The 23,057-nt window shown below is 42.7% G+C and overlaps 1 protein-coding gene across 4 annotated transcripts in view; it reads left to right on the top strand.

Annotated features, from left to right (window-relative positions):
* Positions 1-23,057, top strand: part of SKIC3 (SKI3 subunit of superkiller complex) — a 1,026,707-nt gene that overhangs the window by 455,578 nt on the left and 548,072 nt on the right. For all 4 annotated transcript variants that reach the window (XM_069225585.1, XM_069225575.1, XM_069225607.1 and 1 more), the window contains exons 25-26: positions 7,375-7,449; positions 18,040-18,181. In XM_069225585.1, the coding sequence (XP_069081686.1) occupies positions 7,375-7,449; positions 18,040-18,181 (217 nt within the window). The remainder of the gene's footprint in view (positions 1-7,374; positions 7,450-18,039; positions 18,182-23,057) is intronic.

Here is a 23,057-nt window from a genome sequence, read left to right as displayed (position 1 = left end):
GATGGAATTTAGTACCTAATCCATGCCATTCCAATGCTTTCGACAAGAAACCCCAGTAGACCCTATCAAAGGCCTTTTCCGCACCCAATGATAAAGCTGCCAGAGGAATCTTAAGTTAAGATGCCTTGTTAATAATATTTTAAAAAGTACGGGAATTATCTGCTACATTTCTATTAGGGATAAAACCAGATTGATGAGAATCAATAAGGTCAGGTATATATGGGAGTAAACGGAGAGCTAAAACTTTGGCATAGAGTTTACAATCAGTATTAATTAAAGATATGGGTCTAACATTTTTACAGTCAGTCGCATCTCGATCTTTTTTGCGACTAAGACAAATCATGGCCTCCGTAAATGAGCCAGATGCAGAACCTGACATTATAAAGTGATTAAGTAATTGAAAGAGTTTGGGGAATAGAGACTTAGCAAACTGAATAAAGAATTCTACTGTGAAGCCATCTGGGCCTGGAGCAGTACCCTTGGGGAGTGATTGTAAAGCTGTATATAGTTCGGTAAGTTGTAGGGGTTGGTCTAAAGATGAGAGGTCAATCTGCAATGGGTCTCTTTGTTTGAGATTAGAGAAATATTGGTTGAGAGATTCTGCTGTTGGTATGTGTTCTGGAGTGTACAGGTCCTTATAGGAAGAAGCGAAACACGATGCTATATCTTTATCTCTAAATTGTTTAACGCCATTGTTATCTGTGATAGATTTAATAGTTGTTTTTTCTTTTGTTTGTTTCAAATATCGAGCTAGAAGAGAACCAGCTTTATTGTTACCACCATAATATCTGGCATTTATTTTCAGGGGGGTGCCGCATGCTTGTTCAGTGGTATATTGGTTAAACTCCATTTTAGCTGAGACTAGTGCTTCAAGATGTGATTTACTAGTTTTGTGAGTATAGTATTCATGTTCTAGGGACTTTATATTTTCAAGGATGGAAGTCGATTTTTGTTGAGCAGACTTTTTTTTTTGAGTGAGCGTAACTTATGATGAAACCCCTATATGCTGCTTTGAATGCATCCCACACAAAATGAAATGATAGTTGGTCACTATCGTTGATGTTAAAGTATTCTTCTATAAACTTACTGTAGGAAGCGATAAAAGTAGCATCTGAAAGTAGAGAGTTATTAAACCTCCATGAAGATGGTTTAGAACCATTGAGAAAAAGATAGTAATCACAGTCAGTAATCACAGGTGCGTGATCCGAGATCAAAATAGCACCGATTTCAGAGTTGACCATATGTTGCAATAAACCTTTACTCTGAAAGATACAATCAAGCATAGAATCGGAATGCTGGGTAGGAGAATAAAAAGAGTATTCCAAGAGGTCGGGATTGCATACTCTCCAGGAATCAGAGAGAGAATGCTGTAAAATAAAGTTTTTAAAAGCTTTGGGGGAGGCATGTGGAATGAGACGTGACGTGGAACGTCTGTCCAAAAATGGATTGAGAATTTGGTTGCAGTCACCACCTATTAGTAAATTGTTTGAAGAATGTTCAGAGACAATATGTGAAAGATTCTTCCAAAAATGTGGATCTGGATGTGTGGGGCCGTATATATTTAGGATAGTAAGAGAAATATTGTCAATTGTAAATGTAACAAGTACCCAGCGACCTTCTGTATCTTGATGCTGTGAAAGTATGGTAGGTTTGAGAGATTTATGACAGAGTATAATTACCCCAGTTTTGTTTGTGATGGAAGGGAAATAGAATATGTCCCCCACCCATTGTTTTTTAATCTGAATTGCCTCAGAGTTGTTGAGGTCAGTCTCTTGCAACAAAGCAATGTGGCATTTCAAACGAGCTAGGTGAGATCAGACACGCTGATGTTTAATGGGGTGTTTAAGCCCCTTAACATTCCAGGTAACAGTTCTAAGTTGCATAACAAGAAGTATTAATAAACAACTGCTGTAACAAAGAAAAAACTAGGCATATCAATTTTGCAAAAGCAAAGAAATGGGAAAGAAACAAGATGGTAAAGAAAAAGAAAAGGAGGAAGATGATCTCCAGAAGTTGTATTTACATGGATGTGGCAATACAGGGACTAAAGTCCACAAAAGCTAAAGAAAACAAGATAGGAAGTGAACACCCCGAAAGGTAAAGGGACAACGGAGAACCTGAAAAGACAGGCAAGAGTGGCTTCAGCACAAGAAAAGTGATATTAGATATTAAAACATATGAAGGCGAGTTTCATGGAAGAAAAAAATACGAAATAATACAAACGAAAAATGTACCATTCAGGAGACCAAATAACGTAATAACTACAGGAAAGGACTGTGACATGAAAAACAATAAAAATCAAAGCTTACCAGTAGAACGTGTAGGAGAACAGTTTGGATGGTGAGAAAGGGATACGGTTGGGAAAGGAACATGAGGATTGCACAAAGAACACTATCTAAAAAAATAAATATATATATATATATATATATATATATATATATAAAAATAAGAAGATGCAGAGAAGGAAAACCATGGATAAACATATTAAACATAACCATTACTAATTATATCTTCAAGTAATTGCAGATGCTCCTAGTTCCATTGTTTCTGTTTTGTGTTGGTTAATAAACGTTTGTAGTGCTGAAGGTTCCTCAAACGAGTAAGATTTGTCCTTGAATGTAATTTTGAAAAGGCATGGGTGAAGAAGACCATATCGAATATTTAAGGATTTGAGTTGTGGACGTAAGTCCAAAAACTGTTTGCGGCGTGCAGCTGTAGCAGGAGAGAAGTCTTGTGTGAAAAACACTTTATGACCTGACCATTGCAAGGAGCCCATCTTTTTAGCTTCCAAGAGTATTTGCATAAAGTCAGTAAATTAGAGAAAGAGAATAATAATTCCTCTAGGATGTGCACGAGGGCCAATTGAAGTCTGTGGACCTAAACGATGTGCCCGTTGGATAGAGAGGGGAGAGGTAGGAGGCAAGCATAGAATTGAAGGTATTGCTGTTTGAAGGAATGCAATCATGTTGGAGCTTTCCGAACCTTCTGGAATCCCAAAAAGGCGAAGATTATTTCTCCTATTTCTGTTTTCTAATTTTTCAGTAAGCCTTTTAAGTTGAGCTATGTCTTTAGAGATCTGAGTATTGACAGTGTTAAAATTTTCAAGGTTACTGACTCTCTGTTCCAGAGTACAAATTAGTTGTTCGTGTTGGGACCATTGCTCCTCAATACATGGCAAAGAGGCATTAGTGTCCATCATAAAGGGCTTTAGTGCACACAATTCCTCCATGGCATCATCTAGAGTAAGATGTGTAGGTGATTTTGAGGGAGAATCAAGGTCTTTTTTTGGGCGCTTGACGGAGGAGGTGTTAGATGTTTTTTTCGCAATTGCGCCAGAAGCATGAGATGAAGAGGCGCTATCCTTTAAAAAGACTGCAGCACTATCCATTGTTAAAGCTGATGGTAGAGAAGATTTAGTTATATGTGTGCGCACCACTCAGAGAGGATTATTAGACTTGGAGAAAGATGACAGGCAACTCTGAGAATTATGTGGTCTCCCCATAAAAGCCAGCAGCAATTTGGTAATAGGAAGCCAGCAATGTGAGGTGTTGATGAAATTATATTACGATGAGAAGCTGCTGCCAGAAGTTTCCAACAACAGAGCAAAATATAATAAAAAATACATATAAATAGAAAATCCTAAATTATTCTCTCATAACAGGAATGACAGAATACCACAAGAGCTAAGCACTTTACTGCACATAGTCAAACAATTGGTGACTAGTTTTAAGGGAACCTTCTGAAAAGGAATAAAATCCCCTCCGTCAAAGGAAAGCATTTACCATGTTATGAAGAGCAGTTTGAAAGAGCTCCTTGACCAGAGCTGCCAGTGAATACTGAAAGTTGAAAACCTCAGCTAAATGTATTTGAAGAGAGAGGTCAAAAGTTCAGCTGGCTGTCAGAAGGTAATAAATATTCCATTGGGGAGGAAACCAGATTTGTAGAATCACATCCAGGCAAGCAGTTAAAAGTCAAATAGAAACATCTCTGTGAAAGTTTAGGTTTGTGCAGAGGCTTAGGAGTGAAACACAAATGACTCAGGAAGTGCAGAAGCCTCACGGAGCTCTAAAGAGCAGCGGCCATCTTGTGTGACCTCCAGCCTTGCCCCCTCACCCAAATTTACCTTAAATTGGTAGTCATGTGAAGTTTTCAAAAGTATTAATCTGTTAAGGCCAGTACAGAGTTGGCCACCATTGTAGCGTGTTGAACTACTTTAATTTAAAAAAAATCCTATCAGACACTGTAGCAAAGGCTGAATGATGTAATTTGAGATGTCATCAGTGATGCCCATTAGCATGTTATGAGTCATATAATATCCAATTTTTTCCTGGGACTTTGGTATTCTGATGGTACTGACTTTCATGCTTCACTTCCATGGTACCCCAGTAGCGTGGTCCTACAATAAAGCTTGCATGGTACTGCAGAACCTGTGGGGTGATGCTTGTGTAGGAATTCCCACAGGAGTGCTGTAGAACCTTGCAGGAGAGCTGTGCTGGGTGCTTCAAGAGTACCAGGGTATCCGCGGCATTAAAACATTTTTTAAAAATTTTTGCCCACCCAGAATTGCCTAGGATTAGTAAAGGTACCACATGGTAAAGGCTGCAGCGTAAAGATAATGTTGTGAATTCCCCACCACTGAGCTTATTGTATGGCTGTAGCTAAGCTATGACTTGCATGGCTAGACAAAGTCAAGCAGTAGCAACACCTACCATAACCAATACCTAACTGCATAATATTTGACTATCACACCCCCAAGAGGCAGTTACTTTGTGGTTTGTTTAAAATCAGTAAAAAAACTACCCCACAAAGATCATCTAAAGTGTTTAGTAGCGTTATTGCCTACATTTGAATACACTGCGGTCATCTAAGTGGGACTGACAGACCTGAACAATCTTTCTGATAGACACTTCTCACTGCAGACACGCCTTCCTGTCTTTATTAGGAATTTGAACTCCTGTACACATTTCTGCCCCTTCCTCTCCTGCCCAGAGTACTGAAAAAAATTAATAAATACTGGGCCCAAGTCATCCTTGTGGCTCCCACTGGGCAAGGAGAATGTGGTACTCAGAACCTCTGGCCATGGACTCAATTCCCACGATCTGTCTGCCCCTTCGGGAAGACCTCCTGTTGCAGCAGCAAGCCTGAGTTCTCCACCCACGCCTGAACAATCTATTCCTCCATGTGTGGAAATTAAGTGGTGACAGATGGCTTTCTTCTTTCCTTAAAAGTGGTTGGTGTTAACTTGGTAGCAAAGAAACCATCCACCAACACTGTATACGCTAGCAGAAATTTGTTGTGTGGTGTACCCCTCATAACATCCAGCATTTAAGTGCCAGTCTTAAGTTCCAGATCATCCATTCCTCTTCAGGTCACTAGTTGTGATGCCTTTTTTGAAGGGGCTAATCAATATGTTTCTACCAGCACCATTTGTCATGCCACAGTAGGACCTTAATTTGGTCCTTAGTTACCTGATGGACACTCATTTAGAATCAGTGTTGTATCCATTTGATCACTGTCTACACTGCATTCCTCATCGCAATAACATTTGAGGCGAGTCCATAAACTGCAGACACTGTAGTATAAGCATTCATTTTGTATTTCCCAGACAAGCTGGCTCTCTGCACAAAAGCACATTCCTGTCAAATATAGTAACTCCCTTCCACATAGGCAATCCATCACTTTGCCTACCTTTTATATACCGCTCCATCCCTGCAAGGAGGAAAAGGGGCTCACTGTCTCGACCCCAAGAAGTACCTGAGTTTCTACATTGACAGGACCAGAGACCACAGACAGGATGCCAAACCCTTGGTTAGGTTCTCTGGACCTCAAACGGCAAAGTGGTGCAAAAGAGAGCCATTTCTTGATGGATTGTATTATGTATCATAATCTGATATGGGCAGGCTAAAACGCATCCCCAGAAAGATTGTGCTCATTCCGCCATAGTAAAAGCTGTTACTACTGCATCAGCACGTGACATATCAGCTATTTGGGCATTCCTTCACATGTTCACGAAACGCGACTCCCTGGACAGTTAGGTCCTGTGGGACAGGCACTTCTCCTTATTTTTTCTGGAATATTTCTTGTTCTCTGCCATTCCACGGACACTCAAGCGGGGAAGATACTTCATTGGTATCTATTTACAAGGAGAGGATTCTGTGGTCGGATGTCTCTATCAGAAGAACAAGTTACCTACCTTTGGTAATGCTTTTTCTGGTGGAGACTCTTATCTGACTGCAGATTCTTCACTAACCCACTCTTCCCCCCATTCTGTAAAATTGGCTCACTTAGTGTACTATTAGGATCTCAAATGTGAAAGTTTGCACTCTTCTAGTTCAGTGGCTCTGTGTCCAATGCCATGGACAGAGAGCAAAACAAACTGATGCCAGCAGGTGTGGCGGCACTAATATTTGGTTACGACATCACATCCGTGGCAGGACAGATCCAACATGGAGTCTCATGACGCAACCTGCTGGTGCTCGAGGGAATTGCTAGCAAAAGTTTCCGAATCCAGTCTGGCGTCTGGGGATACTCGCAATGTGAGGAATATGAATTTAGATAGTCTCCACCAGAAAAGCATTACCAAAGGTAAGTAACTTGTTTTAGTTGACCAAACACCTCTTCACCCACATCCCTGATGACAAATTAGTGTCTTACCTGTAAATGTATTACTCTGTTATTGGTAACTGTTATAGATTTAGGAGGTATTTTTATGTGTTATATGCTCACATTCTAGCTAAGGTAGTATTCTTGGGATAGAGTCACATTAAAGGCCTGCAGAGGCAGGAGAATCTGGACAAATGTTAGCGCCTCAGCCAATTGAAAATAGGTCTAGTGTAGGACCTGTGCAATCCAGTCTCATTGTCCAATTATTTTGTTGGAGAACATCAGGTCTAACTTTAGGAATTATTCAATAAATCTGTGAATATATAAAAGATACAAACGCCCAAGACCTCATTTTACAGGTGTGTGAAAAAATGGTATGTGTTGTAGTTATTATGCCTCTACTTCCAGCCCCTGTCAAACAGTTTATTCTTGGAAGTGGAGAAAGGGATGATGGGAAGGGTATTGAGTGAGTGAGTGTGCGTGTATGTGTGTACCTTCAGTTTTTGCTTGGTCACTACCTTGCCCAGGTCTTCCCTTTTTGGAAAGTGCTACACACCTCAGTTGGTCACATCCAATAATTTCGGATATCCCAGGCATATCATTGAAAGTATTGAAGGGATCGGAGCACCCTAGTTGCTATGCCATTAACTTTACCCCTTGTCTTCTATAAATGTTCATATTACTTTAAGAGAGCTTTGTACATTTACTGCATACTTGAAATATTAGGTGGAATACTGTATTAATTGTCTCTTTTCTTTTGCTATTCTATAGGCTCTTATTGCAGAAGCAGTGGGCAGTTATGAAACCATGGATCTCTTTAGACATACAACTGAGCTCAGTATGCATGTAAGTTACAAATTATGCAGCATGGGAAAAGCAAACACAATTAAAAACATATGAAGTGCCAGCTAGGGTGTTGTAGGAAGGCTCAATCCCGATCGAATCAGGAAAGGTGAGTTACATAGGGTTTTTGGGCTCATCAGGAGCAACAGATGCAGAGTATGGGCCTGCCTGATCATTTCTCTATTCCACTATCAAGTGAGCTGTAAATACAAGTTGGGTGTTGTACGCAAGCAGTGGGAGGCAAATTGTTGGCTTTTGGTACCTGTTCCGAGAAGCAGATGGGTGGCACATATTTGCCCTTCATCCCATAAAAGTGATCGGTGGCACTCCGATGTGTAAACCAGATGATCTTGTTATTTCTCTTCTGCCCAAGGTTTCCCAGGAGAAGTTGTATTCTACCATTGTGACAAGGAGGGAACACCATTGACTGACTCCCTCACCTGAACAATGTTTTGTCTTTCCTTTTCTTTTTATTGTTGTTCCTCCTTTTCTACTATGTTTGTACCTAAATATTCTTGTTGCTAAACTGTATTGTATCGCATCAGAAGCAATAAAGATATAGTAACACAGATTTTTACACTGCAGAAGTTAAAATTGTTACTCTCCCTCCAGTCATCTGTTCATCCCTTGTGTAATTTCTGATGGCTTTGGAAAGGCTCCTTTGAGCTTTGTGTATTAAAACATCATAAGGAAATTCAATATGCATACAAATACATTTTCCACAAAGAGTATTCCATCTTTGATTCTTTAGTCGCAAGTTTAGTTAACACGTCTAAGCAGGGTTTTATGTTAAGTTCAAACAAAGAGCAAGAATAACAATGAATATGAGGTTTATGGATGTAGTCCTGTCGGTTGTAATGCACTGAAAATAGACTGCAAAAATAGTTTGTAATATTTACATTTTTATTGATTGATTAAAATTAATATCTGTTGGTGAACCCAATTTGATTTTGAAACACATTGAGCTGATAATAGAAGTTTTCTGAAGCATGGACTCAGGAGTTTGAAGAAACACCAAAGATTTAACATCTGCATTTCAAGTCCCCTACATCAGCAGCCATGTTGACTGACCTCTTACACCTGACCTTCCTTTACTGAGGTGAAAGGTTGGACTTGGTATCAAGAGGGCCCAGAGTTCTTTTTCAAAATACATTAAAAGATTGGTTGAACAGATGCCTAGTCCATTGACATAATCTGCCTCAGTAATGCACTTCCTTGTTGGTTACTTCTATCTAGCTCCTAAGACGGAATGTGCTACACATTGCTCATGGGCTGCAAGTGCTTGTCCCTATTTTCATTTTTGAAGAATTTACATTCTGCTAAGTAGTATGTGTGGATCCCTAACATTTGGCTTCACCTTCTTCACAGTGTACTTAAGGGTTTAAAACATGCAGTTATTGCAAGGTGCTAATTTTTGTGTGAGCCCACACAGGAAAACCTCTCATGCCTGTCACCAATACAAGACTTTTAGCATTCATGGCTCTTATTCAGCAGCAAACTATGAATACATTTCTCCTTGTAGATTAGAAAGAAGGAGGCTGTCAAACACTGAAAGCAAAGTACTAGAAGGTATGAATGAGTTGTGCATTGTTTGGTCGCTGCAGGTGCTTGAGCAGTAGGTTTTGTAGATAATGGGTACTCTCCCTCCTGTTTTGCGTCTGCAGTGATTGTCCGATGATGACATCCAGGCTCTGTGGATGGTAGTGTACCCTGCATCTATGATGCAAAGTACTGGGTTGTGTTCTGCAATAGTGTCAGTCATGTCCTAACTGCAGAGTGTGTGTTAATGTTAGGTATATGGAATGCTGCATTGTGTTGAGGCACATACAGCTTCTTTCTAGCCCCAGATTCCTCACCTTTATATCTCAAAGCAACATACTAGATGCGAGAAATACTTCATCAATGCTCTTGCTGCTGGCAGAGACTCCATACTGCCTCAAAAGTCACCCCTGGGGTACTAAAGAAGGTGCCTAGGAGCTGCAGCACGAATTGTGCCACCCTCCGAGACCTCGCACCAAAGAGTCACAGTGCTGCCTTTGCAGGCTGCGTGTCTTGGTGCAGACAAAATTGAAAACACAACCTGTCACAGATCCCCATGATCTAGGTCCCCTACCCCTGCATGTGATATTTGTAAGTCACCCCCACAGAAGACCTACAGCCCTAAAGCAGGGTGCATTATAACAGGTGAGGACATATCTGCATAGGCAGATCCGCCCCTGCTATTTCTTTGTCAATGTTTAGACATAGTAAGTGAACAGGGCACCAACTGAGTACATGTGCTGGACACTGGTCATTATGAGTTCATACCATTATACATCTGTTGGGGATGATGGCTTCATATTTCACAATTTTTCCACATGCCAGAGTACACATGCGTCCCCTCCAAGAGTGTTTCTCTCGCCAATGGTCTCAATCGCAGTGTCACCTGGAAAATCTAGTGTTGATAGGCTGCCAGACTTTTCTAAACTGTGTGCCTCAAGCCACATTGACCCCAGGCACATCACTTACTGCTTGGGATGCTCACCTTCAAGACCTGACAGTACAGGGCCAATCTCCAGACCCTACACAAAGTATTACTTTCCCACCTCTCTCACAAGGTTGTCTTAGTGCGCATGGACATTGTGACAGTCATGTATTACTTACAGAAACAGTGGGGTAGGGAGGAAACAGTCTTCTCAGCTCTCACAAGTCTCTCGGCCCATATGGAAGTGGGCACTTCACCACATTCACCTTGTGGTGAAGTACCTGTCTGGCACAGACAGCGACTTTGCAGATCTACTCAGCAGGATGCAGCAACAAGTCCATGAGTGGGAGAGCCACCCACCAAGTCCTTCAGTCATACCTCAAAGTGTGGAACTCCTCACATATACCGTTTTGCCACAGCAGAAAAAGTAAAATGCCCAAGCTTTGTCTCCAGATACCCACACCCTCTACCCAAGGGCAACACTCTATGGATGAGTTGGGCAGGGATATTTGCCTACGCTTTTCCACCTCTCCCTCTCATTCCATTTCTGGTTCGGAAGATCAGGCAAACATCTCTCACCATCATCCTTGTGGTTCACCACACTCCTGGATCTCTCAGTAGTACCCACGGGAAGCTGCCCAATAGACTGGACCTTCTCACACACAATCAAGGACAAATCCGACATCGGGATTCCAAGTCACTCAACCTTGTGATATGGCTCCTGAAATCATACAGTTTGACTTGACTGGAGAATGTATGGACATTCTCAAGAAAGCACATAGACCTATTACTAGAACTTGTTATGCTGCAAAATGCAAATACTTTGTTTGCTACAGCATACCTAAACACGTTGACCCCAATGAAAGGTAATGCACGAGAAAGTATTTATGTGCTCCATTTACAAAAAGCAAATCTAGCATATACCTCCATTCATCTACAACTCATAGTTATAGCTGCATATCTACAGAACAGACAGCATAGTTTCATGTTCAAATTACCTGTCATTAAGGCATTAATGGGAGGTCTTAATGTGTAATTCCACCTAGGGTCCCTCCTGTAGCATCATGGAACCTTAACATTGTGCTCACCAGACTCATGGGTCCCCCATTTAAACCACCCCATTCATGTACACTTCAATTCCTTTCATGGAAAGTAGCTTTCTTAGTCGCCATCACTCCAGGCACTAACCTCGTAAGAATCCTTTTTCTAAATTCCTAGGGATAAAGTAGTCTTTCGCACTAATTCAAAATTTCTCCCTTAAGTGGTTTCACAGTTTCACATTAATCTGTCCATTGAACTACCAATCTTTTTCCCGCAAACAGACCCTGTCGCAGAAATGGCCATTCACACTGTAGATGTTTAAAGATCACTCCTGTTCTATTGACAAAACCAAACTGTTTAGGAAGATCAAGCAACTTTTTGTGGCTTTTCCGCCACCTCATAAAGGTAAAAGGTAGCCAGATGGATAGTTAAATGTATAGAGACTTGTTATGCTAAAGGCAAGAGACCTTTCTTTAACTATTAGACCTAGGGCACACTTTCCTAGAAAAAAGTGTGCTACCATGGCCTTCCTCTGGAACATTCCTAAAGCTGACACTTGTAAGGCAGGTACATGGTCCACGTCACACACATTCACAAAACCCTACTGCATGGATGTGTTCATATGCCAACAAGCCAATGTAGGTCGGACTGTGCTGCGCACACTTTTCTGGTCAACGGCAACTCCTACAGGCTAGGTTCCACTTTTAAGGAGGGACTGCTTTACAGTCTCTGCAGAGCATGCATATTTACAGCCACACATGCCATCAAACTGATTGTTACTTACCATGTAAGCATCTGTTCGTGGCATGTAGTGCTGCAGATTGACATGCACCCTCCCTCCTCACTGGGTGCCTGTTGCAGTTACATTATATTTGTATATATTTGTACTTGTGTAATTCTTTTTTTGCATCAACACCTTTCTTTATACTTTCCTTCCTTACTAACCGTAGTAATGGTAAAAGACTGCACCTCCTACTAGTGTCCAATCTGTCAAATTAATAAAGTTAGCTGTCACATGCCCTCCTACCCTAAGGCACACAGAAAAATGTATACGGGTATACAAATTGTACAGACAAAACAGGTAGGACCACAGCGCTCCCAAGATATATGATTAGGACTACACTTGCAAAGTCCAATGTGAGAGGTCCGTTGTTGAATAGTACAGTACTCTTTTCGGAGTTCCAGAAAGATTTTTAATAGTTGAAAAGTTAAGGCTAAGTACAGTTATAGCCTTTAGAATTTGTACATGTTTCAAGCACAGCCAACACGTGTTTCGTCACACAGTGACTTTTTCAAGGCTAAACCGGATACAAAATAGCAAAAAAGTCCAATGAAAAAAGATAACGGTCTGAAAGAGCTGTATCAAAGTTGAGCCAGCGAGGAATTATGTCAGTCAGGTAGCACAAAGCGAAAGTTACTGTGGGTCTGTGAATAGACCAATTGGAAAAAGAGAGTTTCTCAAATAGTGAGGAGACGGGGGACTATGGTAAGTCCTGTCATAACCGTGCCTAGTGCACTAGTTCAAAGTGCAAGAAGTTCAGGGCAGTTCTGTTATCTATTAAAAATCTTTCTGGAACACCGAGAAGAGTACTATACTATTCAACAACGGACCTCTCACATTTGACTTTGCAAGTGTATTCCTAATCATAAATCTTGGGAGTGCTGTGTTCTTACCTGTTTTTACTTTCCTTCCTTACACTCCTTTGTCACCCGCATGTGGGAAAACAATCGGAGTCGATGCTCATGCTCAAAATCACTGAGAGGAGGACTCACTTGATCTTGTGACTCAGAACACTTCTCTGAAGAAAAATAACTTGCACCACTTTGGACCCAACACTAGATGGCAGGAGTATGCAGAGCATGGGAATCTACAGCACTACATGCCATGAACAGATGCTTACAGGGTAGGTAACATAATCCTTTCTGGTATTTATTACTAAGCGAGGAGGATGAGTAAGTTTTGGGTGGATTAACTTACTGAGTGTTTTCAAACGGACAAAGATCCTCATTACAAGTCAGACAGAAAAATATAATTGCATGTTTTCGTGCCATCTCCTGCTATTGCAAGTAATTTTGTATGTTGCCTTATCCAGCGGAGAGGATTGGTATTGCTGCATGGAAAAATAAGACCTCCATATTAAAAGTGACAGAAAGCTGTATGGACATGGGAAATTATCACCAAAGGTCTCCCACCAACTCTGATCTGGCAGTAAATTCTGCTGTTGCTGTTACAAAGTATAAAGAAAGGAGTACAGACAAACAAACATAATACAACAGACAATGCAGCCACATACAATTGGAAAACAGGGGCCATTCATCATTATGACACCCAACACATCAAATACAATGACTAATGTCAATAACATGTATGTGGTTCCCATAGAATAAGCACTCAGTACCTCAGCCCACATGAGCTTTCACATTCTGACCATAGAAGTCCCTCTGCAGCTAGCACAGACATATGAGAATGACCACACCATTACGAGATCCACACAAATCCTACGTATGTTCTCTACTGAGTGCACATGAACCCATCTCAGTTCCTTTCCTTATTAGACCATGTTTTGTCAGTGTGTTCACATGCTTTGATATAATTACATTATGCAGTCTAAACATAGACATGTATTTGCGAAATAGTTCTTATTTATCTAGGATACACATACGTCAAAATGTGCCAAAACAGGAGCCCGGTTAATTCTCCTTTATGGATAACTGTATCTGTTAAGGGCACAGTGTTATATAGGCTGTACTGCCTTTGCAGGGCTGCCCTTGCATGCCGCTGGTTGGCATCCTCTGCCAATCAGCCCTGTAGTAAGGCCAGTTGCTCCTGTACCAGTTAGTAGGCTAGGTTACTTATGGTGATTGCCATAACTCTCATCACCCTATGATTGGCCTGCTCTTTCTTTTCCCATCATACAAGGGGTTGTGCAATCTAGTGTGCAGCTACTGCTATATTCAGTGCCTCATTGCAGATATTGCCTTCCCCTTTCAGACTTCACCCAAATCTCAGAGTCCCTTTCCCTTTTAAGAGCGAAGTGGCTGAGGACAGTGGCTTGTGCAGTCATCATCACAGTCAACATCTGCCCAGTGTCTGCCAATGAGTGGTCCATGTCCACTCATGGAAAGATAGCTGCAAGTGTTTCCTCAGACTTGGCAGTTGCAGAAAAAAAGGGCACGTTCTTCATGTGCCTACATCTCCCTGTCAGAGCCCCATGTCTCATGTTCCCTAGAGGATTTATGCAGCAAGGATTCCCCTCCTTAACCTGATCTCTCTTTCCTTATGTTTTTATTACCTGGATAGACTTGTTGTGATTTGATTCCTTTTGCTACAGATGCTGTATTAGAGGGAAAATAGGGGCGATCGAGACAGTGGTAACTGGTGCAGCAATGGCCGCTATGTCCGCTACAGTACCAGTGATGTTTGTGCTGTTAGTGATATAGTTATAGCTTATGAAGAAGAGGAGGTGTTGATAGTGAGTTAAGCCACTGCCTGCGATTTGCTGGTAGTGGTTGTGGTAGCTGCAAACAGTGCAAGAGTCTTGGTGGTAGTAGTTAGAGCGGAGGTCATTGCACCATTTCATCAATGCACGCTTGATGCATGGACAAGCAAGTATGCTATATATTGGCCTTGGCCTTGGCATGGACCTTTCCATATTAGGCCAATACATTTGTCATGCAGTTACACAGCACTTCCAAACAATAGACGTGCTGGATGTTGTGTTCTATGCCTGCCTTGTCATTGTCGGAGCTGTTACACAATTGGTCAATGTATGTGTAGTGCATAGAGTTAAGCCTCTCTGGCCTTTGCATTTCTGGTATTGCCCTCATCACAGGATAAGTTTAATATGGACAGCAACATGGGTCTAAGAGTTCTAGTGCTGGCCTCCCTCGATTTGCCACATTGCTGCCAAGATTATAATACACCGCACAGTCTCTTCCATGGCTCTGATGAGAGTTGTGGTGCTGCCCTCTCACCCCTAATCAGGTTAGACGCCCTGTAAGGAAATGCCTCCTTGGCATGGCTACCCCCTAACTTTTTGCCTTTGCTGATGCTAAGTTATGATTTGAAAGTGTGCTGGGACCCTGCTAACCAGGCCCCAGCACCACTGTTCTTTCCCAAAACTCCACAATTGGCACAACCCTGGCACTCGGGTAAGTCCCTTGTAACTGGTACCAAGGGCCCTAATGCCAAGGAAGGTCTCTAAGGGCTGCAGCATGTCTTACGCCACCCTAGGGACCCCTCACTCAGCACATGCACACTGCCTCACAGCTGGTGTGTGCTGGTGGGGAGAAAATGACTAACTCAACATGGCACGCCCCTCAGAGTGCCATACCAACCTCACACTGCCTGTGGCATAGGTAAGTCACCCCTCTAGAATGCCTTACAGCCCTAAGGCAGGGTGTACTATACCATAGGTGAGGGCATATGTACATGAGCACTATGCCCCTACAGTGCCTAAGCAAAACCTTAGACATTGTAAGTGCAGGGTAGCCATAAGAGTATATGGTCTGGGAGTTTGTCAAACACAAACTCCACAGTTCCATAATAACTACACTGACAACTGGGAAGTTTGGTATCAAACCTCTCAGCACAATAAATGCACACTGATGCCAGTGTGCAATTTATTGTAACATACACCCAGAGGGCATCTTAGAGATGCCCCCTGAATACCTATCCGACTTCTAGTGTAGGCTGACCAGTTTCTACCAGCCTGCCACACACCAGACATGTTGCTGGCCACATGGGGAGAGTGCCTTTGTCACTCTGTGGCCAGGAACAAAGCCTGCACTGGGTGGAGGTGGTTTTCACCTCCCCCTGCAGGAACTGTAACACCTGGCAGTGAGCTTCAAAGGCTCACCCCTTTTGTTACAGTGCCCCAGGACATCCCAGCTAGTGGAGATGCCTGTCCCTCCAGCCACTGCCCCCACTTTTGGCGGCAAGGCTGGAGATGATGATTAGAAAAACAAGGAGGAGTCACCCACCAGTCAGGACAGCCCCTAAGGTGCCCTGAGCTGAGGTGACCCTTGCCTTGAGAAATCTTCCATCTTGAGTTTGGAGGATTCCCCCAATAGGATTCGGGATGTGCCCCCCTCCCCACAGGGAGGAGGAACAAAGAGGGTGTAGCCACCCTCAAGGACAGTAGCCATTGGCTACTGCCCTCCCAGACCTAAACACACCCCTAAATATAGTATTTAAGGGCTACCCAGATCCCGTGAAATCAGATTCCTGCAACCTGAAGAAAGAAGAAGGACTGCTGACCTACAAGCCTGAAGAGAAGGAGGAAGACGACAACTGCTTTGGCCCCAGCCCTACTGGCCTGTCTCCAACTTCAAAAACCTGCTCCAGCGACGCATCCGAGAGGGACCAGCGACCTCTGGAGCCTCAGAGGACTGCCCCAGACTACAGGACCAACAAACTCCCGGGAACAGCGGCCCTGTTCAAAACCAGCTACTTCTTTGCAACAAAAAAGCAACTTCCAAGGACTTCACGTTTCCCGCCGGAAGCGTGAGACTCTACACTCTGCACCCGACGCCCCCGGCTCGACCTGCAGAAAACCAACACCTCAGGGAGGACTCCCTGGCGACTGCGAGCCCGTGAGTAACCAGAGAGGACCCCCCTGAACCCCACAGCGACGCCTGCAGAGAAAATCCAGAGGCTCCCCCTGACCGCGACTGCATGTAACAAGGGACCTAACGCCTGGAACCAACACTGCACCCGCAGCCCCCAGGACCTGAAGGGACCAAACTTTGACGCAGAAGTGACCACCAGGTGACCCTCTGCCCTGCCCAGGTGGTGGCTGTCCCGAGAAGCCCCGTCTGTGCCTGCCTGCACCGCTAGAGTGACCCCCCGGTCCCTCAATTGAAACCTATACAAAACCCGACGCCTGCTTTGCACACTGCAGCCGGCGGCCCCTGTGCCGCTGAGGGTGTGTTTTGTGTGCCTACTTGTCCCCCCCCCACCCCCCCCCAGGGCTCTACAAACCCCCCCTGTTCTGTCCCCCGGGGACGCAGGTACTTACCTGCTGGCAGACTGGAACCAGAGCACCCATGTTCACCATAGGCGCCTATGTGTTTTGGGCACCTCTTTGACCTCTGCACCTGACCGGCCCTGAGCTGCTGTTGTGGTAACTTTGGGGTTGCCCTGAACCCCCAACGGTGGGCTACCTATGCCCCAGAACTGAGACTTGTAAGTGTTTTACTTACCTCCTAATCTAACCTTTACTTACCTCCCCCAGGAACTGTTGATTTTTGCAGTGTCCACTTTGAAAATAGCTTATTGCCATTTTTACAAAGACTGTACATAATATTGTTTTCATTCAAAGTTCCTAAAGTATCTACGTGAAGTACCTTACATTTAAAGTATTTGCTGTAAATCTTGAACCTGTGGTTCTTAACATAAAATAAGAAAATATATTTTTCAATATAAAAACCTATTGGCCTGGAGTAAGTCTTTGAGTGTGTGTTCCTCATTTATTGCCTGTGTGTGTACAACAAATGCTTAACACTACCCTCTGATAAGCTTACTGCTCGACCACACTACCACAAAATAGAGCATTAGAATGATCTACTTTTGCCACTATCTTACCTCTAAGGGGAACCCTTGGACTTCGTGCACACTATTTCTTACTTTGAAATAGTATATACAGAGCCAACTTCCTACATGCCCCCTTTTTGTTTGTATGGAAGGGGCATTCTTTTTCCTTTTCAAGTTCTTACAGCCTTTTTGCCAGTCTCTGTGAGATGAGAAATTTGGTTTCAAGTCAGGTTAGGACATTAGATTGTAACTGAAATTAAATGGCAGTTAGGTTGAAACAATAGCTTTGTAGAACAATCAGTGACTTTTCATGATATTGATGTCAACAGTTACACTCAGTAGCGATGCTCTGTCCATACCTGACTGTTACTGCAAGATCTTTTTAGTCCAGTCTGTAGCTGGAGTTTATTTCTACCACTGTCTTTTGTAAAACAAATTCTAGGTATGTTGGCAATCACATTATCTTAAAACAATTTGGAATGTTTTCCTGGCACGTATGTAGAAGTATTCATATTGCAGAGTGTGTTTAACAAATTTTGCTTTTTGATGCAAGACTGAAGGTGCAAAAGGATATGCGCATTGGGTCTGTTCAACTCTGGAAGACAAGACAAACAGGAATACAGAACTTTATAAATACAACATCCTGCAAATGAATGCCATCTCCACAGCACAAATTGTTATGAGCAAGTTCACAGGTCAGTCTTCAAAGCATTTTTCTCCTGCAAAATGTACTAGTGAGTTACCATATTGTTTTCTGTTTTAAAATTTAAGATACTCCAGTAATGATGATTTCCTCATGCTGATAAACTTATTACATAATCTCCCCCACATGTGAATCACTTTGAGAGGTTTCACAATGGAGTCAATTTGAAACAGAATCTTATGTAACTGAGCTGTAGCATCAGAGATTCTGCGGCCTTTTCTTTGGTCATGAGGCAATCCACGTTTCCTGGGCAGTGTCTTGTAAAGGTTATGTTGTATATCACAACACTCTCATATCATAATACCATGTACCCCCTTTTGGTAGATGCCTTTCCAGGGATACAAAGTTTGAACTAAACTCCGTATTGCATTAGTTATTAAAAATCATGGCAAAAGAAATTACATAAAATAGAGTATGAAGCATAAGTAAAGAGCCACAGCCCTTACACAAAAAATCGAAAATATATTAATCACACAGTTGTGAGGCAAATACTGTCCATAATAAAAAACGAGACATGGCATAGCCCATACATTTAGCCAAATAACAATTTTTCAGGTTGATACTCACCTTAGAACAGAGGTTCTTAACCTGTGGTCCAGGGGCCCCTGGGGGCTCCAAGCCTACTCAGAGGGTCTGCAACTGCTTAGATAATTAAATATAAACAGATTAAAAAGTCTTTATAATTAAACAAGCAAAATGTACAATCAAAGAGTTTAAAACATTCTGTAAATTTAATGGATTTTGAAATTGTAGCCTAAATTTTTTTAGTATCCTCAGATTGATTTGTCAGAGTATAGCAAGCGCATCAGACAGTATATGGTATGGATGCTAAGTGGGCTCTATTGAAGTTAGAAAAGCTTCAACCTTCCTATTAAACGTACAGCTTGTTTTTATTATATTAGTTTGTGAATAAAAAAAATATAATATCATAATTTGTGTGTTTGTTTGATGAATGCTTGTTTCTGAATCTTTTGGCATTTCAGTTCATTCAAAATGCTTAGGCCAGGGTCCTCAGCTTCCAATAATGATTCAGTGGGGGCCCCTGGATTCGAATGATTAATTGGGGAAGTGGGGGGCAGGTTTCAGTAATTTAGTGAGGTCCACAGAATTCAACAGGTTAAGCGCCACTGCCTTAAAATACTTCTCAGGCGCTAGACTGGATCTGGAAACCTTTCACCAGTAATGCTCCATCGCGCCACTAGGTGGTGCCATGAAACTCCTTGTTGGCGCCATACTGCCCCAGAAGTGATGGATCGGGTTGCACGTAAGTTCCACACACACCTTCTGATATCAATTGCTTTCTTTCCGTGCCTTCCAACGTTCGGAACATGACTCAGTACCTGCGCTGGGCCCTTCCTCATTAATGCCAGCATCGACGCCACCAGTGCCAGAAGACCGATCCAGTGCTTATTCTCGTGTCAGACAACTAACTGACTTCAGCCCTATCTCGACTGATACTGCACTATGAGATTACACAGGCACAACCAGTTGTCATGCACCTGACTCTGAACCAGTTTCTCTACCAAGGCGAATCAGCCAGCAGAGGCTGCATTACCTTTTTGACTCTCACTCTGAACAAAGGTAGACCTCAAGAGGGAGATCATGATGATGATGATTAGGAGGTGACGGTTTTCGCTCTCCTCACGATGCAGGGGACAACTTTTAAACATGTACTTGGAAGAGTCCAGTAGGTTTGATTCCTACCCAGAAACTGTTTTACTTGCCAATTAGACCACAAATGGAAGAGAGTGCATCATTTGTAGTAGTGGTTAAACAGATAGCTGAGGTACTGGATTTGTAGCTGCCTCCACTCTTGACCAAAACAAATGTCCTTATGGAAATTTTGCAGCCTGGGACACGCAAGACTTAGCAACAGTTCTCTTGTCACAAAGCCCTCACACATACCTTGATAGGCACTTGGTCAAAACCCTGTTGCTGCCCATTAGTGAAAAGGCAACTGGCCAGGCATCAAAGACTGGCTCCTGGCAATCCTGATTTTCTATCTAAACATACTTCTGTAGAGAGCCTGGTCATTCAGGCTTTAACCAGCAATGTAAAAACCAATTTATTCCTCAAGACTCCTCTGATTAAGCGTTCATGATGAGTGAAGTGATAAGGGTTGGCCTAGAAGCTACTGATCCCCTTAGAATGGTAGTTGGCACCAGTGTTTTGCTACATAAACACACATAGATGCATTCCAGAGGATTTTCTGGATATATACAAGCCTCTATCACAGGTATGCCCTTTCGATGGCTCACGTCTTTTCAGTAAAACTGTTGATTGTGCCTTCGAGCGCTTTAAAGACTGTAGAGCCATGGTAAACGTTCTGGGTCTGTTGACCCCTGCTAAGTGGTGCTCACATCAGTTCAGAAAAAAAGAGACTGTTGTATAGGCAACAACAGTCTCCCCAGTCACTCCCAAGTCACCCAAATGATTTGGAGGCTGGGGATGTGGGTCTGGCAGCCAAATTGCAGGTCAGCAGGGTGCCAGCCCTCTCAGTTCTCTCTCCTGTGGCAACGACCATCAAGCAGGATCCAGTAGTTCCTCCCAGAGTGGCGATCCATCACGTTTGACACTTTCAAATTGTTCAATGTGGTTATGCCCTAACCCAGGGGTCTCCAACATTTTCTGTAGGGAGAGCTACTTATGATCAGTGAAAATCATAGTGAGCTGCTGAGGGCTAAACAACTTGTGCATTGTTATCAGACACACACGTCCAGCTTCATTGACTTTAAGCCTAATGTCAATAGAGCCAGATACTATTGTTTGAACCAAATACTAAGGGCCTGATGAAACGTCTGCCATGTGCGTCAGTGAGACCGCAGTCTTTGGGGTGTATAAACGTGTGTATGAATGGGAGATAGTTGAGAGCCTGTGTTGTGTGTACTTGCAGCACAGGACATACTTTTTGTCATATGTTGGGACCATTACATGTATAACCCAAACATACAAATATATTTTTTCTGAGAAATGTAAAGTGTAGAAAAATCACCTGCAAAAATAAATGAGACACTTTTCTGCACTTTAAAGTTCTCATATTTAAAAAACATATGGCTGTATTTTTCTGTTAAACTTGTGGTACAGTGTCTTATGGCCACCGGGAGTAAGGGGCCTGCTGTTCCTAAATGCAACACTTTGAAATGGAAGAAAGTTGAAATGAAGAGTTAACTTAATCATTAAGTTAACTTTCCATCTTAATTTCTGCCATTTTTAAGCATTCAGAAACATCATTTTGTTCACAGCTCCAATATTGAGTTGACAAGGACTTTTATTTAAGAGTTAAATACCTCTGTGCTTCAGATGCTCACCTCTGTGAGCCTGACCCAGTCAGGGTCATTAATCTTACTAGGCACTGCTCATTAACAGGCCCTGTTATCTGCAACCTGATGATAATAATGTAAAATGAGCACAGCCTGTCCTTAACTTGAGAAGGAAAATTCGACTTTGTGCTTATTTAAAATTTAACTTAAAGGCTGTGAGCTACTCTTAAGTTGTCCGGTAGCTACTGGTAGATTGCGATCAACTGGTTGGAGACACCTGCCCTAACCTTTCTTTTTGTCCTGGAAAATTCCCCTCGCAGGCTCACCACAGCCAGTGCTAGACCACCTCCAGATGATGCGGATCTCCTGAAAGTGTTGGGGTTCACGATCAACAACACTAACTCACACCTGACCCCTTTGCAGAGGCTTGCATTCAGTGGAGCTGTCCCGGATACAGTTCAGTTCAGGGCCTTTCCTCCATTGCAACGAGTCCAGAACATTTGGACTATGATTCTGATGTTTCAGCTTCAGTCTCAGATCTCAGTAAGTGCAGCTCTGAGGCTTCTTGGCCTCTTACCCTCCTACATTCATCAAATAAACCAGGTGGCACATGGTAGCTGTACATTTCATTCTGAGGTTCCAGTCAGCCCAGCATCAAGAAAATCTGTTAAATGCTATCCAGATTTCGGAGGAGACGGCTCACAATCCACAGATGCCAGAGCAGAGGAGTGGAGTAGAGAGAACTGTGGCTAGATCTTTATGCCATCGCCAAGAACCTGCAATATCAAGAGTTTTGTGCATCGAAGATTCCAAGAGAACACTCAATAGGAGATCATTTCCGAATGGAATGGAACACAGGACTCCTGTGCACCTTCCTACCTCTACCTCTCCATCCCCAAGATCTCAAAAAGATCAGGAAATAACCAACCACAAGTCATCCTTGTGACTCCAGATTGGCCCAGGAAACTATTTGGGCAAGAGCATCTGCCTTCCAAACAGGCTGCCACTTTGGGAGGATCTTCTGTCACAGCAGCAGGGCAGGGGACATACACCCAAACTTCTCCAGTCTGCATCTCCATTCATGGAGATGGAGTGGAAGCAGTTGACTTTATTTGCTGGAGTGGATGTCATCCTCCCTGCAAGACATCCTTCTTCAAAGTTCTTTTATGCAGAGTGCTTGAACAGGATTTGTGTAACATTAAACCTTTATAAGCCATGCTGTCAGATGTTCTTTTGTTTCGTCTTTGGCCCAGCAAGGTCTTGTAGTGGTGACTATTAAATGTTATTTATCAGCCCTTTCAGCCTTTCTGCTATTGCCAGACCATCCGTTCTTGCATAAATCACCTATTTTGATAAGGTTTAGGAAAGGTTTGTTGCATTTTTCCTCCCAAACCATTAGTGATGCTGCAATGGGACTTGAGTTTGGTCTAGGGGTTTCTCACGTGCATGCCTGTCAAGCTTCTCCCTGCATATAAAGAGTGTCTTCCTCATTGTGATGATATCAACTTTTTGCAACAGTGAGCTTCAGGCATTGTCAGTGCAACTGCTCTGGGCCATCTTTTTCCCAGACAAACCTGTGCTCAGCACTCTGAAAGCCTTTTTGCCTAA

The sequence above is a fragment of the Pleurodeles waltl genome, chromosome 1_1 (assembly GCF_031143425.1).
Source record: "Pleurodeles waltl isolate 20211129_DDA chromosome 1_1, aPleWal1.hap1.20221129, whole genome shotgun sequence".
Lineage (NCBI taxonomy): Eukaryota > Metazoa > Chordata > Amphibia > Caudata > Salamandridae > Pleurodeles > Pleurodeles waltl.
This window is presented reverse-complemented; position numbering and strand designations above follow the sequence as displayed.